Source organism: Nomia melanderi, chromosome 6 (assembly GCF_051020985.1).
Source record: "Nomia melanderi isolate GNS246 chromosome 6, iyNomMela1, whole genome shotgun sequence".
NCBI classification, from domain to species: Eukaryota; Metazoa; Arthropoda; class Insecta; order Hymenoptera; family Halictidae; genus Nomia; species Nomia melanderi.
In genome coordinates this window covers 6,636,977-6,654,846 of record NC_135004.1, presented here as the reverse complement: position 1 = coordinate 6,654,846, position 17,870 = coordinate 6,636,977, and the positions used below count along the sequence as shown (strand labels likewise).

General features: G+C 34.2%; 1 protein-coding gene across 1 annotated transcript in view; it reads left to right on the top strand.

The window, feature by feature from the left end:
• Positions 1-17,870, top strand: part of LOC116431668 (lachesin) — a 139,372-nt gene that overhangs the window by 88,399 nt on the left and 33,103 nt on the right. Inside the window, exons 3-5 of the mRNA XM_031987426.2 lie at positions 11,145-11,330; positions 12,703-12,898; positions 15,547-15,675. Coding sequence (XP_031843286.1) covers positions 11,145-11,330; positions 12,703-12,898; positions 15,547-15,675 — 511 coding nt within the window. The remainder of the gene's footprint in view (positions 1-11,144; positions 11,331-12,702; positions 12,899-15,546; positions 15,676-17,870) is intronic.

Sequence of the window (17,870 nt, the reverse complement as noted above, 5' to 3'; positions counted from 1 at the left end):
AGCTGCATTGGACGAGAATTGAGTGCACAATATTGAGATATGTTATGCCCTCGTAAGTAATAGACCGGGACCGCGATCGTATCGCGTTTAATAGTCGTGTTGTTTTTGGCGCGCCGCGGTATTCTCACGAGCGCGAGGCATGCCCTGATGCATGAATATACGATAATGGAAAAAGAACGCGAGGTTGCATGAGCATGTTTTTGAATAAGCATTAACCTAGATGAATAAGGGAAATGAATTGATCAGCTGGTAGAACTTAGAAATACAGGGCTCTAGATTTTAATTGGTTCCATCATTAGGAGAAAACGAAAGTGAATCTTATATTAAATGCAATCAGTCGCATTTCATCATTACTGAAATAGTTACATATGCGAAATGGATAGGTCGTAATTGAAATCGGTTAAAATATAAGACAGATGCGTTAGGATTAATATATTTATACGTATTGTTAAGTAAATAGGAAAATTGCTGTTAACTCTTTCACGGTTATATGTATTACTCTGATATCAATTTTCGTTGGATAAAATAATGAGAACAAACGAAGTTCGTATAAACTTGAATTTATTTGCCCTTTTTCCTGAATTGTAAACATTTTCGGAGTGTAATTATTCTTGATAAGTTCGTGATCTTGTTGATTTGTAGCGTACAAAATGTTCAAATAAATAAAATATGAATGCGAATATTCAGTAATATTTTTAATACGTACCTAACCGTGATATTTCGTTTGTCACAATGGCAAAAGTTATAATTAGGTTGTAGGTTTTATATATTTTTTGCAGAATAATTTCATTTTGTATGAAAATGCGTAATCTAATCGTGACGACAGAAGTTCTGTCTCGCATGGAAACGCGTCGTTAGAAGAATAATAGCCATTTTAAGCAGTCTTTATAAATATAAACAGTCACGGATAACTGGAGTACAGAAATGGCTACAATTTAGGAATGAAATTAAATGCGAAGTACGTATTTACATGCAAGTGTCTGATTGTCCATTTATTTGGCGTTAAAGTGGGTCTCAAACTTTATGATATACGTCGTATATGAAAAGTTAACGAGATTGTCCGCGGTTAGAAGAATTGGGTCGACCCTTCGAGTAACATGTTTAACCGGGCAAGAGTGCAGTACTGCATCCGCGTAAAACAGAGTCGGAAATAATGGACGTAATAGGAAAAGCAACAATGGCGGCGTGAAGGAAGCTCCTTCATTTTTGTAACTTACGTTGAACGTTACTAAATGAACACTAGAACTACCAAATATTTATAATAATTAATAGATGAATACGTTCTTCTACATTTCCACTCAATGTCATTGTATCGTGTGAATGAAAACAATAAATAATGTTTAATGTAAATTAACCTCTGGCATAATTTTCTAAACTGAGAATGGGGTCATTTTGAGGAATATTGTAATTCTAGTGTTGAATATCAATCATTCATTCACCAAAGTGATTTATTTCGCCCAAAATGAATAGCGGACATTTTTTAATCATTTACAATTTTAATAATAATTTTTAAAAGCTCAGTAACTGAAATTAATCACTTTGGTCTATGAATAGTTTATATATTTACATATATAAGCAAATATTCAGAAATACTATAATATATTTTAAAGCAGCGCAGTAATCGTTAAAATGAAAATAAAATTGTTTGATGGACGTTTCTACAGAAATCAGTTGTTCCTAAGCTATAAGGAGTTTCGTATAGCGATACGCTACACTTTTTGACAGGAAACATTCGAAACGTCGGTCGTTCAATTGAATACGCAGATGAAACGTTTGTCTCGGAGATTGACGTGCTCGTTCGAAAATCTCAGACCGTTCTTCTAGTTGCAGACAACAATTTTCGATTCGTTTTACTTCCTGTATTCTATAGACCGTACTTTTGCGTATCGTACTGTTTAAACGACGCCATACATACGAAGGATAAGGATTTAATACCTTATAACTAAGAAATGTCTTATTCTAGGCTTCACGATTTTTATATATTTTTCAAAATAAAAAGACAAATGTCTTCAGTAATCTTATATGTCTTTAAACGTTGGTATGAATTTATGATCTGACATCCTGTGGCCTGAAATTGTGATCTGGAATAATTACAATTTTCAACAAAGACAATTGCAACATTGAATAATACGTGTCTCTGTAATCTCAAACTTCCAGAATTTTGTTCAAGCCCTTTTCAGAACTTTTGCATAAGATTAAATAGAATGAATAGAAGAAAACTTCAAGGTTTCTCCACAACTACTCCTAGTGAAGGTACAAGGTTGAAACTTAGTTCAGAGAGTTCTTTCTTGACAAATTGTCGAACTCTAATTTAATTTATTTCAAGAAAACTTTTTATGTTTTCATTTTTCTATGGTCTTTTTATATATATATATCATGACTTCACATCGTCCTAAAGAAAAAAAATTCGTGTTAATTCCTTAGCCCTATTGTTAAAGTAATTAAAAAAATTTTTAAAGATATAAATTACAATCTTGGTGTAATAACCCATACAGTGCTTCAAAAGTTGATAAAAGAAAAATTATAATTACTAATCATACAAATGTTCAATAGTAATTTAATTGAACGTAATCAAAGTTTCGAGTCTATAAAACTAATTTACCCAATTAATTTTCTTATTTTAGTGAACTAAGTACAACTATCTTAAATATTACTAAACTTGTGTTTCATAACTTTTTGAAGATTTATCCATGTTGTTAACGCATAAACATTCACAGTCGAATTGTTATAAAATTCTAAAATAGAATTCTGAACTCACTGTGATTTTGGCCCCATTGTTTATGGCTCGTTATTAGCATACCCATTGCTCCATTTATGCACAGGCTCTAGAAGGATCAAAGACCTTATTATTCAATTCGTCCTGCACATCTCATCCATTTAAATAGAAGGAAAATAATTGCCGCCTTTAAAGAAGGTACTTTGTAGGTACTATTATATCACAAAAGATATTATCTTCTGTAATCAATAAAACAGGCCGCACCCGAATGCAAACTCAATTACAAAAAAAAAAATTTGAAATTAAATAAACGCGACCTCCAGGTCGAACAATTTTTAATTAAGAAAGCGGTTCATTCCGATGTGGAGCGACATCGTATCGTTCTGTGCATGCTAGCTACGCATCGCAAATAATGAAACGCTTTCAATATAAAACAATGATTTAAACGGTTATTTACATTTAAAAGGCAGCACACAATTACAACGGAAAGTCAATGTACGACGAAATTTCAGTTCTTTTATCGTGACATCAATTATCGGACAGCAATATAAATAAATAGATACATTCAAATATATCAAGCAACCTATTTTTTGTATTTTTACTTTTTATGAAATAATAACAAACAGTGTTATGTTTAAACCGATTGAAAGTATTATAAATAAGAAAAAAAATGTAGAATAAGTAATCAAAAGGTGTTATAAACAAATTTGTTCGTCATAGGTGGGTGCATTTTCAATAAGCTGTAATTAAATTCTCTGAATTAGAACATGTTTATACTCGCAACCGAACTTATTTATGTATTATACAGTATCTAATATTTACAAAGAAGTCAAGAAGATTAAACTAAGCCCATAACACGGAGGAATATGCATGCAGCAGCGTAATCAGTTCAAAATTCATATCTTCCCGCCGCATACTGGAATCTGTACAGTGACATGAAACATTCGATGATATTGTAACAGGTAATCACATTTGTAAATTTGTGCCGAAATCAAGCTTTCTATAGAATACGTAATGTCAATAACCGAGTCGGGCAACATTGTTCGAGCAAAGTAGGACGGGGAAACTCGAAATGTCGATAATGGTGAAACTTTGGATGTATCTGATAAGGGCGATCAAATTTCACACCTCCATTCTTTCTAATATTCTTCATATATTTACCTTATTAAAAAATAAAATAAAATTCATGTTTATTCAACTTGAAATTATGCATGTATAATTTAAAAAAATTTTGGAAAATTTATGAAATTGAAATTTTACTAAAATTTTGCACAGTTCTACTTTATTTTTTATTCACTGATATCATTTATTTAATTCAATTTGAATCGATACATTTATTCCATTATTTTAATACAATAAGCACAATGTTCCACAGCAACTTATTTCGCTTCAATTGTTGGATGTGAATATTGCGAAGTATTTTTAACATAAATGCATTATATTTACAGAACAGAAAAAAAGAGTATAACGTACAAAATTACTTAATACTTACATTTCTAGAAAAAAAATTTTTAAATGTCAATACTCGCATTCGAATCCTTAAGCCCTTAATTTTCCGATCTGATCCTCTGAATCTTCGATCGGTCCGAATCAGAATTTTTCAATTCTCGAACTCGTTGCAGTTCGATACTCTCACTATAAAAAATATTGTAATATTTGTAAAAATACGTAACAAATATTTCGGTTGTACATTGTAACCCTCTTTTTATTTTTGTTTCACTTTTATAAGTAACAGAAACGGACCATAAAGCTCACGTACCACTTTTTTTAATCCCACTCCAACACAAACTATTCGTTCTGTAGTTACAATTACATAGATAAACAAAACGAGACAAACTGACAGCATGTATTACATGTTTGCATTATCGTGACTTATCAGATTTTCATTCGACTTAAATATTATAGAAATGATACGGCAGAACCTCCTAAGGTTCGATATTCTAGACTATAGAAAAGATATAATTTAAATTAGAAATAATTAGAAATAATTCCTTCAATAGAACAGAAATGATAAAACTAATTAAGACATTATTCATTTTTATATTTTTCTTACTTTCTACAAATCGCAATGAAATTTACTTCTCTTAATACGTCATCAAAATGAATCTTTAAATCTGAACAAACACTCGCCTACATACAGTAACAAGCAAAAGTATAGTAGATTTCATGAATTGGCAAATTTTTATTTAATACATGACATGAATGAAATTTATTATGTACATATAACTTTATAATATTTTGATTTGTATGATATAATACTAGATCAATTAAAATATTAGTCCACAATACTTTATCTGGAGAAGCATGAATATAATTATAATATCACTCACAGCTCATCCGAACCTCGTCATTTCCAAAAAACGCAAGTCCCGAACGAACAAACAATATTCCAAAAAAAAAAAGTAAAACATAATTCTCTCGTGTAGCACAAAGCTGACGAGCTGTCCGGTGCGTATCACACGCGAGGATTAGTTAATCGGGCCGCGCGTATAAACGCACGCGCGGTTGAGTGCGTTTCACTGTACCGGCTACGAGCTGTGCAATAATAAATTCTAACATTCAAAGTTGTCCCTGCGCGCGAAAACCGGCGAACAAAAGAGCTACGGAATAATGGTGGGACGCGGCAAGCACCTGGAACCTCGGCTGTAAAGCCGGGACGCGTTAACGGGAACGGGAAAAGCGCGAAAATGAGCTTCGAAGAAACGAAAAAAGATACGAGGGAAAAATAAGAAGAAGAAGTAGACGAAAAGGAATAAAAGAAAGAAAAACTAAAAGCAACATCCCGTTATATAGTCAAAGGGACTAGCGAGAGATCAGTAACAAAATTCAACTGAACGAAAAGAATCGTATACATGAAACTTTTACTTAGTTTCCTGGTAAGTAGAGAAAAGAGGAAAAATAGAAGAAGAAAAAGGAAAAATAAGAGGAAAAAATAAAAGAAGGAAAAGAAGAAATAAGAGAAGAAAAAGGACAAACAAAAGGAAATAAAAGCAGAAAAAGGAAAAGTAAGAAGAAATAAAAAAACAAGGGAAAGCAAGGAGAAAGAAATGGAATAGAAAATTTGATAATTATAAGCGTATAGTAACAGCCCAGTACCAGTACCCGACAAACAACAAAAACCTCTACAAAGTATCACCGTACCCGCTACTGTTTCAATTACCCCGCTGATTCATTCATCCATGTGTCCCTTCGAACCGAACACCAACGACAGACCTGGAAACCGTGAAATAAAAACACACCCGCGGAATGTACAAGTGGCTGTCAAGCTGCGCAAAATAAGAGGAACGTTGCCGCGGGGAAAGGAGGGTTCGGAAGAAAGAGGGTCGAAACGGGGCGAACGAGAAGATGGCGGGAAATAAACGAGGTGTGGTAGACTGGACCGAGGCTTCTGATCCCACAATGCACCACAATAGACCGCCGACGATGGTTTTGCATATGAAAGAGGGCCGAGAATAGAGACCGCGAGAGATAGGTGCACGTAGTGTGATATTATATCTGACTAGGGTTCCACCGACACCCCCGCCACCCACTTATTTCTCTCTTGTTCATCTTTCTAGCCGGTCTATCGCCGCCTTTCCACGGCTCCGTCGACCTCCCCCGCCATGCTAGCCTCTCCGAGGCTATTTTTCTCCCCCCGTTTTCTGTTTTCCTGATCGTGTTTCCCTTCCACAGTCTCCTCGGTCCAGCCCCGAGAAGCTGGAAAACGGTCTCGGGTCGTAAGTTGAAAATGCGTAAGGGAAACTGCATTAGGCGAAGGGGGCGTCCTTCGCCTGAGATAAACTCGTTTCCATAGAGCGGCCGCCCTTTAAGTCGCTCGCCACGTTCATTGTGCCGGGAATTTGCGATCTCTCTTTGCGAGGACCCCGACCTTCCAGGATTATATCGGAACACCCCGCGAGGATTTTACTGCGGACAGGACGACGCGACGGGACGCGCGGTGTTTTCGAACGAGGAAAAGGTTTTCCTACGGACCCGGGTAAAGGTCGTTATGTAATTTGGAGATCTGAGTGTAATTCGGGGTCTGCGCTTGTTGGTATGGTGACAGGGGATGGAAGATCGTGATTGGATCGCTTTATTCTTTCTTAGGTTCTTGTTTGTGCTGCTATATGTGTGAAATGCAAGTTTAATTACTTGTCTTGTGATTTTCTTATAATTGTGCTGGATACAATTGTTTTATAATTTATGATTCATTGGAGATGGAAGGGTCTTACGTCTACATTTATTGTAAAGTACTACAGTTGATGATAGAAGAATAGTGTTTAATTATAACTGGCATTAAATTATATTGTAGAGCAAGAAGTTAATATTTTTTAAAGGTTCCATTTAGTAAAGGTTAACATGTAAATTGAAATTAAGACATCCCGATCATTGGAGATACTAGGTTGTAAAGCGTGTAAGTTCGGTTGCGTGTAGACATGTTCTAATTCTATATATTTAGCTGTGAATCATTACAGACGTAGATGCATACGATTAATGAAAACTTTTAACCCAAATTAATAATAAGAAGTAAATGTTAAATGTAACCGAAGTTATTTATGACGTAATCAAACTTTGGTTTTGTATGTAATATGCGATATTACATGCGATGCAATTTGAAATGTTTGTTAGTGTTCTAATTTGTGTTTGTTAACATTTTCTTTATTTCTATTTATAAGTTTCATTAATTGATCATACTTCTAAGCGTGAAGTATAATATAATTATAATATAACTAGAAAAATCAATTTTGAAGCACTGTATAGGTATTTGAAAATAGAATATTTTAAATATAAAATTTAATAATTCAACAAAATACGGGAAAGGAAAGGGAATAGTTTGACAGAAACTTTTCAGAAATAAACATTCTTATAATTCGGAAAATAATAGCCAGACTACTAAAATTATAAAAAAATTTCATCTAAAGTTTCAAAAGATAACTTTCAGTCACTAAGACTAATAAGCTGGGTATAACTTCTTAACTAAAATTAAGATACTTTTTTAAAAGTAATTTAAAATAAGCGAACATGAGATATTTAAAAAGGGATATTTAGAAAGAACAGGTTTGTTAATTATGAAAGTGAATCAGTCACCTTTGTAAGCCAGAAAGTGTCATATACTGTATCATCGCTACAGAATTATTTACATAAACAGTACGAAATTCTATTGGTGAATTAATGTAGCCAATTAATTTCATAATATCTCTGATAATTTCATTAACTCTTAACATGTTCGCTGCGAATAACAATTATATACAATTCTCAATGATTTAATAATACGCATGCACTGCCAATTACTGCTTTGGTTCTATACGTTTAATCAATAATGGAATTACAATTCACTATAATTAAAATACAGCAACTATAACAATGAACGAATGTTACATTGCTAAAGAATTATCGCTTAAATGTCTATAGCAATTAAAAAACGAGTGAAGTTATAAAAAAATACTTTATACAGTTTAAAGATGCCTGAAATGCAAACGATCTCTAAATCTCGAATATTATTAAATCAACTTTGCCTTTGTTCTTCCCTTTCAAGTTTTTATCGAAATCCGGACATCGTAAACAATACCCTCACGACAACAAACAATAATAAATTACAAAATTACTATTATCAGTTACACCTTTTTTACTTCTATAATTCAAACACGTCATCACCCACATCTGAAACTCAAATAAAAACCAACTTCAACAATCAAAATTCCCAAATCCTCCCCCACTAAACATCCAAATCAACCAAACACAAACGTAAAAAACAACAAGCAAACAAAGCTAAACATCAATCGAAATCTCCAAAGCTGAAAAATAAAAAAAAATACGATGACTCGACCGAGAAGCCTCACACTATACTAAGCTCGACATGTCCCAACTCACCTTCCTCCGGCGGTTTCAAAACCTGCGTCATTAATCATTATTCGACAAACCGCCGACGAATTGTCGATACGAAAATTGATAGAAGCTACGCCTCCAAGGGAAAGAGAAGAAAGGATAGTCAGGAAAAAGGGATACGAAGGAAACCGGCATAAATGTTTCAGAGTCGCGAGCATCTGTCGTCCGGGAGACTTTTTCAGTTCCTCGAAGAGAGCTCGTTTTTTGGAGCTCTCGACGCGACGTGGCACGGCGTAAGGGAGTCTCAGGAAGAAGGAAAAGGACGAGAGGGATGGTTGGCGGGGACGGAGGCTGTGGGAGGAGGGGAAGGGGTTTACTATCCTCGTATAATGTATTATAAGTGGAGGCACTCACAGGGCCGTCAGTACCAAACACTCAAAGCCCTCCCTGCTTCCTCACGGTTCTATCTGCCCGTTCGTGTGTCTCTCTCTCTATCTCTCTTTCTCTCTCTCTTTCTCCATCCCTCCCCTCCCTCAACCTGGATCCCGAACCTCTCCACCCTGTACACTCCGCTTTCGAGTATCGATAAGAACCGCAGACCTCTTTTGTTGGTTGATAGATAGCCTTTCAAAGCGACGCGAGGTCAAATATTCGACATGCCGGGGCGGTTCAATTTCATGCCAATAATATCTATGCGGAATAAGGGCCGGAAGCCATCCCACCCTCCGTCCCCTCCCCGAACCCCCGGAATCCGACGTTCATCGTGCGCTTTTTCCGCGAAACTTCGGCGAGCTCCTCTTAATTCAGCCGCGGCCAATCGCAAGGACAGGTCGGACGGATCCTGGGATTATTTTCTTTCGGTTTTTGACGGTTTAAGCGGTTCGATCCTCTGCGTCCAGATTAACCTGACGTCTGATTTCGTTTCTGTTGATTGCGTGTTTCAACCGCTTGTCTTATGATAACGCGTCGGACTTGTGGTGAAGATTTTAAATAGAATTTAATATTAAATGTACAATATAATTCATATATTATCCAATTAATCAGTTTCTTTAATTTTTGTCTTTCCTTTTATTTCTGTTTTTACTAGGAAAAGTTTATCGTTTAATTTGTTTACCTTTATTTTACAACAGATTATTTGACCGGTTATGATAGGAATAGGCGTGTATAAAGTAGTAGAATTCAAATTAAATATTATTCTTCTGTTCTCGATTATTACACTTTAGAGCAAACATAGACCTAACCAAGACCTAAAATTTGTCTCTTTTTTTCAATACATTATTAGTGATAAAGTAATCGTATCGATCGTGGTTGAAGAATAAATAGCAGGGCAAAGGATTAACGCTTAAACTTTTTGTAACTACTGTTGAAGCTTTTCAAATAAGAAAATTCGACTTCACAGGTTCAAGATCTGTAAAATGAAGTTAATACTCTCCAACTGTAAATATTTTTTGAAATGTCATTTGTATATTATATTATACAGAATAAAATAAAAAAAATTTTTTAAAGATTACCATTTTTCAAAGAGAAATAAAACATCAACGGTTTTGATTTTTCGGGGAAATAAATGTGTGAACTGCAGCGGGCGATGTGGTAACTTAATTATGGATGTTTATGAAAGTACATATTTTTATACAACTGTTTATAGAGACCGAAAATAAACAGAAATTTATTTATTAAAATGTTAAATATTCTGTGGGGGAGGCCAATTTAAAATGAAAGCGCGTGAAACTTTTAGAACTATTTGCAGTTTCAAGATTTGGAGAGTTTTATATGCTATGATCGAATGAATGAATAAAATCTGCTATCTGCGAATCACATTTTCTTTTTATGGAATTGCGTTGGTTACTCTACACTATTTAATCTTTTTAAGTTAAAAGCATTGAAATTTTAAAGGCTTTTCTTAGAATAAAAAGCATGAAACAAACAGTATCACTGATGCTGTCACGAGATAAATCGCATTTCATTCGGTTTCTATTGTTCAAACTGTTTAGTCTAGATTAAAAGTAAAAACATATACTTTCATGTTTGTTAATACTAAATTAAAACTCTCTTTTACTCGAATGAAAATATAAAAGTACCAAAGACTATAAAAAAACTATGTGAGTTTTTACTTTAAAATGTACAGAAATAATATAAAGCATAAAGCAACGACAACAATAGAATTTTACAAAAAAAAAATACACAGTGTGATGATACTTTCTGTGCTAATACAAAATGTCTGATATTACGTAAGCTCTATAGCAACCAATTTATATGATTATTGTGCGAAACATAGAAAGCGGAATAAAAATACCGTACAATTACGTGCATGTCTAATTTTTCAAATAAAAATTAATCATGTATACAGAAGATCAACTCTTCAATTAAATCAAAGTCAAGACTTAACTTTTCCTTCTCGCGTTTCAAAACAAAAGGCGGGCAATCGTGATTCCATGCATGGTCGCGTGTTCTTCACCGGAATCCACGCAACGAAGGGGTCAAAATTCAAACTAAGCTTTAAAGCTAGTTTTAAGGCATTGAAAGAACGAGCCTGTGCATATTGCTAGCGACTAGTTTAAAACTGGATCGACGTAGGTCGGCGAGAAACCACGCAAAGTGTTAAGAAATGGGTTTGTGAGACCAGGTGGCGTGGATCAAGGCGGACACCAAGGCGATCCTGGCGATCCAGGAGCACGTGATCACGAACAACGCGCGTTTATCAGTAACGCACAGCGACTACAACACGTGGACATTGAACATCCACGGTGTGCGCAGGGAAGATCGAGGCATTTATATGTGTCAGGTCAACACGAATCCTATGAAGAGTCAGGTAAGGGAAGTTCATCCTTCGGAATGGCAAGCGCACAATAAAAAAAGGGGGGGTGAGAAAAGAAAGAAAGAGAGATAGGAGACAAATGAAAAGAAAAGGTAAAGGAGAGAGAGAGCGATGGGAGGGGAGAGAGTACATATCCGGAGAAGTGGAGAATCTTTTTACCCTAGATCCGGGTCAGATTTTTATTGTGCGCGATGCCTTTGCATGGAGGGCATTCATTTTAAAGTGAAATCCGTTCCGCGCCTGGAAGTACCTAGTTGTTTCCATCGTCCCACCGCCGCGGAGGCAAGTTATGTTCAACAATTTCATTGAAATTTCCATCGTCGAAAGCACGACGATCCGCGTTGTTGCCGTTCATTAAAACACACTCGATGATTCCGATCGTTTGAATAACCGCGGGAACAATGTTGTTTTGTTTTAGGCGATACCGTTTGGTTCTGAAGCCAAATGTATTAGTAGACACAGAGTAGAATTCGGTTGATATTGCTTCAATTGTTGATGACACTAATATAACGACTTTGTGTCGTGGTATTATTGTTTTGTTTTAGGCGATACCGTTTGGTTCTGAAGCCAAATGTATTAGTAGACACAGAGTAGAATTCGGTTGATATTGCTTCAATTGTTGATGACACTAATATAACGACTTTGTGTCGTGGTTTTATTGTTTTGTTTTTCGTTGGTACGTGATAGCGGACAATATTTGAACATAGGTCACAACCTGTGTTTTCAGTTCATTATTGTATTAATCTACTTTTGATATTTCTTTTTGAAGATATCAATGCCTGTTTGATACTTCACGGAAATATTTATCATTTTACATTTTATGAATCGGGTAAAGGAAATAATGAGAGCAACTGTCGTAAATAGAATTTAAAAGATAACCTCATTTCTCTATTTAATAAGAAATCAATATTTCGATAAAATATTAATGTGGTGTCGATAATTTCGTAAAGGATCATATTATCGGTTTCATTAAATATCAAATGACGGTGTCGTATAGCATCCTACAATCTTGACATACTTTTTTGTAAAATGCTTCGTTACTAATAAACGACCGACTGTTTAATTTTCAAGGCAAAAAGTAAATTGAAATTACATCATACGCTAGGAAGAAACGATTTATGACACGTTCATTTAATAATGACACCGACATGACGTAGTAAATATAATAATAGTGGAGACTGAAATACCGTCACTTTAAGTGCTAAATTGTTTGAATATCATGTGGAATATCGTTCAATGGTTCCGCAATAGACCGACGAGACGGTGATACAGCCTTAAATAATTCAACCCGGTGTTATGAATTGTAAAAATTTCTAATTTATATAGAAATATGCTTTTACAATTTATCGATACTATGAACTTACAGAGCGCGTTCTTAGAAGTGGTGATACCGCCGGATATAATATCGGAGGAAACCTCGAACGATCTAATGGTACCCGAGGGCGCAGCCGCCAAATTGGTGTGCAAGGCTCGCGGATATCCAAAACCTGAAATCACTTGGAAACGAGAAGACGGCGCCGAAATTATTTCCCGCGATGGTCTTTCTGGTGGAAAAACGAAACGTAAGTACTGTGTTTATAATTATAAGATGCCTCACTTACGTGGTTATCGAAACATTCAAAACAATATTAAACCACGGTATTATAAGAGGAAGCTTCTTAAATCGACCGTATTTTATAATTAGCAAATGAAATTGAAAAATGTTATTCTATGGAAAAAATGGAGTATTTAATCAAATAGTATGTATAAAATTTATTAGAATATTAAAACAGTGTTCAATTATCTATGTTCCTTTACACATTTTTCGTTTTTAATATTTTTATACATTTCCAATATCAATTCCATTAATAAAATTCTAAGTAATTACGCTGTTATTTGTATGGAATATATTAGCTTTTCAGTTTATTCAACAAATTTTAGAAGAAATATTAGCTGTTCCGACCTTAAAACATTTCAATCAAAATATTAGAAAAGACAATTTCTTAAAAGAGGAAATACTTTTAATAGTTAGAACGATCTAGGTATACGAAAAGATTGAGAAATAGCGGAATCAATGACGTGCACATAATGCGGCAATATATTCCCAATATAAATGGAGTAGCTCGTAAACGACCGGATTGAGTTTGAAAATAAAGTAATATCGAAATCGAAGTCTCCGCTCGATTCTTCCTCGCACGTGTAAAATCATAAATCATAACATAGTTTTGAACAACTTTTCTTGTCCAACATAATCAGCATCGCCGACAAAAAAGTTGCTCGATCGGCGCCGAAGGTTCATAAATATCTCGTCGTCAGTTTAAAACTGCTGAAAATACCGAGATCATTCTTCCCTTGCGTATTATAATATTTTACGACAGTTATTTTAATAACCAGGAACGCTCGTTTCACTTCCATCAGAACATATGAAAATCCTATGAAACTAATGGATATAACTATTTATAGCTCTAAATGCTCTTGCCTTTTCATATCGCAAATTTGCTTGCTGTCAACGTTACTTGATTTAAATATAGTTTAACGTAACACTTTACCAATTTATTTGAGAATATTTGTGAAACATTAAAATTGTATTTATATGTAATATAGTTATAAATCAGTGAAATATGTTCTGCTTGGAAAAAATTTGGAGGGGTTAATAAATGCAGTTAGCAAACGAATTTTCTATTTGCAAAGGAAACAATAAAACTGATTCTTAATTATATTATCTATGTTATTATTTACTTTTTTATTTGTATTATTTACATATATTAACGAAACTTTCCTTGTTCGTTACATTACATTCTTAAAGTTGGAATCATTTCCGTATCCAGTGCCAGTACCAGTTGTCCGGGTAATTTTAAACTGATTACCGTTGTTCTCGCGTTTCACCAGGCACCGCTCGAATAAAATGAACCGCGCATGACAATCCCTCTATCCGCGGGATCCGCGGGAGTTTTCGCTCCACGGGAAACGAGATTGTCGCCACTCATATTTCGAAGCTTTCCCCCGAGCTGGCTCGTGTTACAACGAATCACGCAAATTCTCAACAATGCTTCAGCGGATTCCCTGGCCGAGGAATGAAAGAGCAATTTGATCGTTATTTTGTAAAGCTTCGTTCCCGACATTCTTATAAATGGTAACCGTAACCAAAACATGAAAAATTTCGTGATGAGAAGAGGAAATGTACGCGATACACAAACAATTCAACCACGTCAAGAAGAGTATAGTGTAATTTAACTGTGTTATATCTAATTTTGATTGAATTTATCGCAATTTTAATACTTTAACTTTCAAATATTATATAACATTTTGCGAACATTGCATTACAATTAATAATAATATGGATATCAATTATCAGAATTAAGTGTAAGAAAGTGTTGATACCATTTAGTATTCAAACAATTAATATATCTTATTCAAACGATTAGGTTAAGAAAATATTTAATAATGCGATTGGTACGAACACTCGGTATTGAGATGATGAAGACGATAAAACATGAAATATTCGGCTGTAAGCTATATCAATGCGTTAAATAATCTACACGTGACATCTTAAATGGTACACTCATCTTATTTGACTCCGCCCAGGAAATTATTCTCTGCTAAATGGAGAAACGAGATTGCTTAAACGCGACGCGTTAAATGAGAAATCAATAGAAATTCTATCTGCGATAGTCATCTTCATTACTCGTTTATTTAATTAATAAAATATCATTCTCCTTAGTAAGATATCACTTATATTATACCTCAAAAGATATTAAATTACTAACAATGCTTTCATAAAGTATCAAATAACTACGAATGTTTAGTACTAACTATTTAATACTATTTCTCAAGATTAATATCGATTCAATACTATTCTAATAATCAAAATCCGATGAATTTAATTATTCAATGAATCTCGCACTCAGTCCACATTGCCTAACATAAAATTAACGATTATAATAATTCCACGAATCACTATACGTATATAGACTCATTGTCATCGCACGTAATACAAAGTAGTAAAAAATTTCTAATTTACACATTACTGACACTCGCGGCCGCGTGATCAATACCAAAAACGCATTAAAAAACCAGCGCGGCGTGTACCAAGTTGCCACGCGTCGATCGTAAAAGTACAAGGTTGTGTGGACCGAGTAGGATGATTGTATTTTATGTTTCCAGAAAGTCATTAAATCGAGTATGGTCCGATGGATTTTGAAATTTCTTTCCATCCGCTTGTGTATTGCAGTGGCTAACGCCCAAGGGGAAACGCTGACTCTGTCGAAAGTAACCAGGAGCGAGATGGGCGCCTACCTATGCATCGCAAGTAACGGAGTACCACCATCAGTCAGCAAACGGATGATGCTGCACGTGCACTGTGAGTACGCCCTAATATCGTTTCCCTAGGTACTTTCGCCGGGAATCTATCTCCCGCCGAAGATTATCTTCTTAGTTCCGATGGATTCTGCTGATTCGCTCATTGGACCTAACTTATTTTTCGAAATCCCCTCGCCAGCTCGAAGCGGCCATTATTGCAGTTTATTACTGTTCTAATTATTTCGGAAGTAGTAGAAACAAATATTCGTATAATTCACCCTTTCTGCTGTGATTTTCTTTACGACCACACTTGTTGGATTTATTTTATTATTAAAAATTGGAGGGAACGCGAAGAAATCACTTTTTTATTGGAAGTACACGCTTGCTTTAAAGGTAAAATACTGATAATAGGAAAATAGTTCCTAATTTTGACTTATATGTAATGAACAACATTGATTTTTATTACGCTAAATTAAAAATTTTATTTTGTTTTACTGCTTAGCAAGGGGTTAAAACGATTTTTATTCGATAAATGAAACGCGATAGATTTGTTTGTCCGATTAATTGGTGAAATAAATGTGAAAGCTGATCGACAGTTTTCAAGACGGATTTTCAAAATAAATAATGTCGGATTATATTAGTGGTATATGATATTTCAATTAAATATAAGAAAATTAAATAATTTCTGTTTCAATTTTGACTTTCTAATCAAAGAAAAATTAGTATATAGTAGATTCAATTTGAAATCTGTATCTTTGAGCCTGATACAGTATTATAGGAATTACGAAGAGATAAATTAGAAATTAAATATTACTAAGAATGGTTTACATAACTCAATAGAAAGATATTTCTTTTTCTTTTGTTCCGAAAGTAGTTTGTTTATAGATTTTACACGATACAGATAACTCCTGATAAAAATTCTCTTTCAGTGTTGCGAATATCGAATTATTTAAATAACTTTATCGTATTCGATTCGTCGGCCGGTTCTCTGCGCTCCGATGTTACAAACTGAATTGTATCACGCGATAGACATGCATGTGAAACATTCAACAATGTTCTGAACTGTATCTCCGTGAATTGTGCAACCCAGTTCCGCCGGTGGTGTTATTTAAAATGGTCACGTTTCAAAATTTACACTACAAGTAATACATACCTATCATTGTAAAATATTTCTTTTTACATTGAGAAGACAGTTATATAAGTTGCAGTATTACTTTAACGTGGTACAATTATTTACTTACTCTATAGAATTTCAATTGCAAGATAATAATTAAAATTTTTGTAACTTTATAATTGAATTCTCATATAATTAGCAACGCGGTACGATTATTTACTTATTTTGTAATATTTCAATTACTAATTTTGTAATTATATTGTAATTTGTATTATAATTTTTTAATTTTTTAATTTTATAACTAATTGTGAAAGTAGCCAAAGGCATACATTGCTTAGCCAGTTAGTAATGGATCGGTATAATCCGATCAGTTTATAATGTATAATCAACTCGAATGTTATCAATTTGATTTACTATTTCAAAGCGAAAGTACTTACATACATACACGCGAGAGATTGAAGTTTCCAGTAATAAAGTTCTGTCATTTCTGTGTTTTTTGTCCTCTCCACGTTAAAGGTTTTCGTATAAGTCTATTGAAATCCGTTTATTGGATTCTTCTGGCTTTATTTCCCCGTAAAAACGGATTAACGCTTAGTCCTTCATGGGGCATTCAATTTTTTCACCAGTCAATCGTTTTATACGTGTGAAAAAAAAATTCTTGCGCATTTATACGCAACAAAAACCTCGACATTTATTACGTTTACTTTACTTTTTATGGTTTGGTAATAAACCATTCTTCCATTAACCCAAACACTGAATTACTGTTATGTAACCACTTCGTTTAAATGGAAAGCACTCGCTCTACGATTATTAATAACGGGATACGTGTATTCGGAACCATTGTATTCAATGGTCAAATGGTTTTTCGTTAACGAAGGGCAGTTAAAGTAACATCCACAACCGTGTTTCTTTCATTGTTCAGTAATGACTTAACTGCTTCTAGTTTAAACTATCGGCCAAAGGTATGAGACATCACAATTAACAATCAGGTACTTATTTAAATGGGTCACGATTAAATCATGCATTTACTGATTTCATAATACTACCCAACAGTGTATAGAAGAAACATAAACAATGATTAAATCATTCAAATCAAATTAATATTAAAATATCAGTTAATTAATTAAAGTATACGCTATATA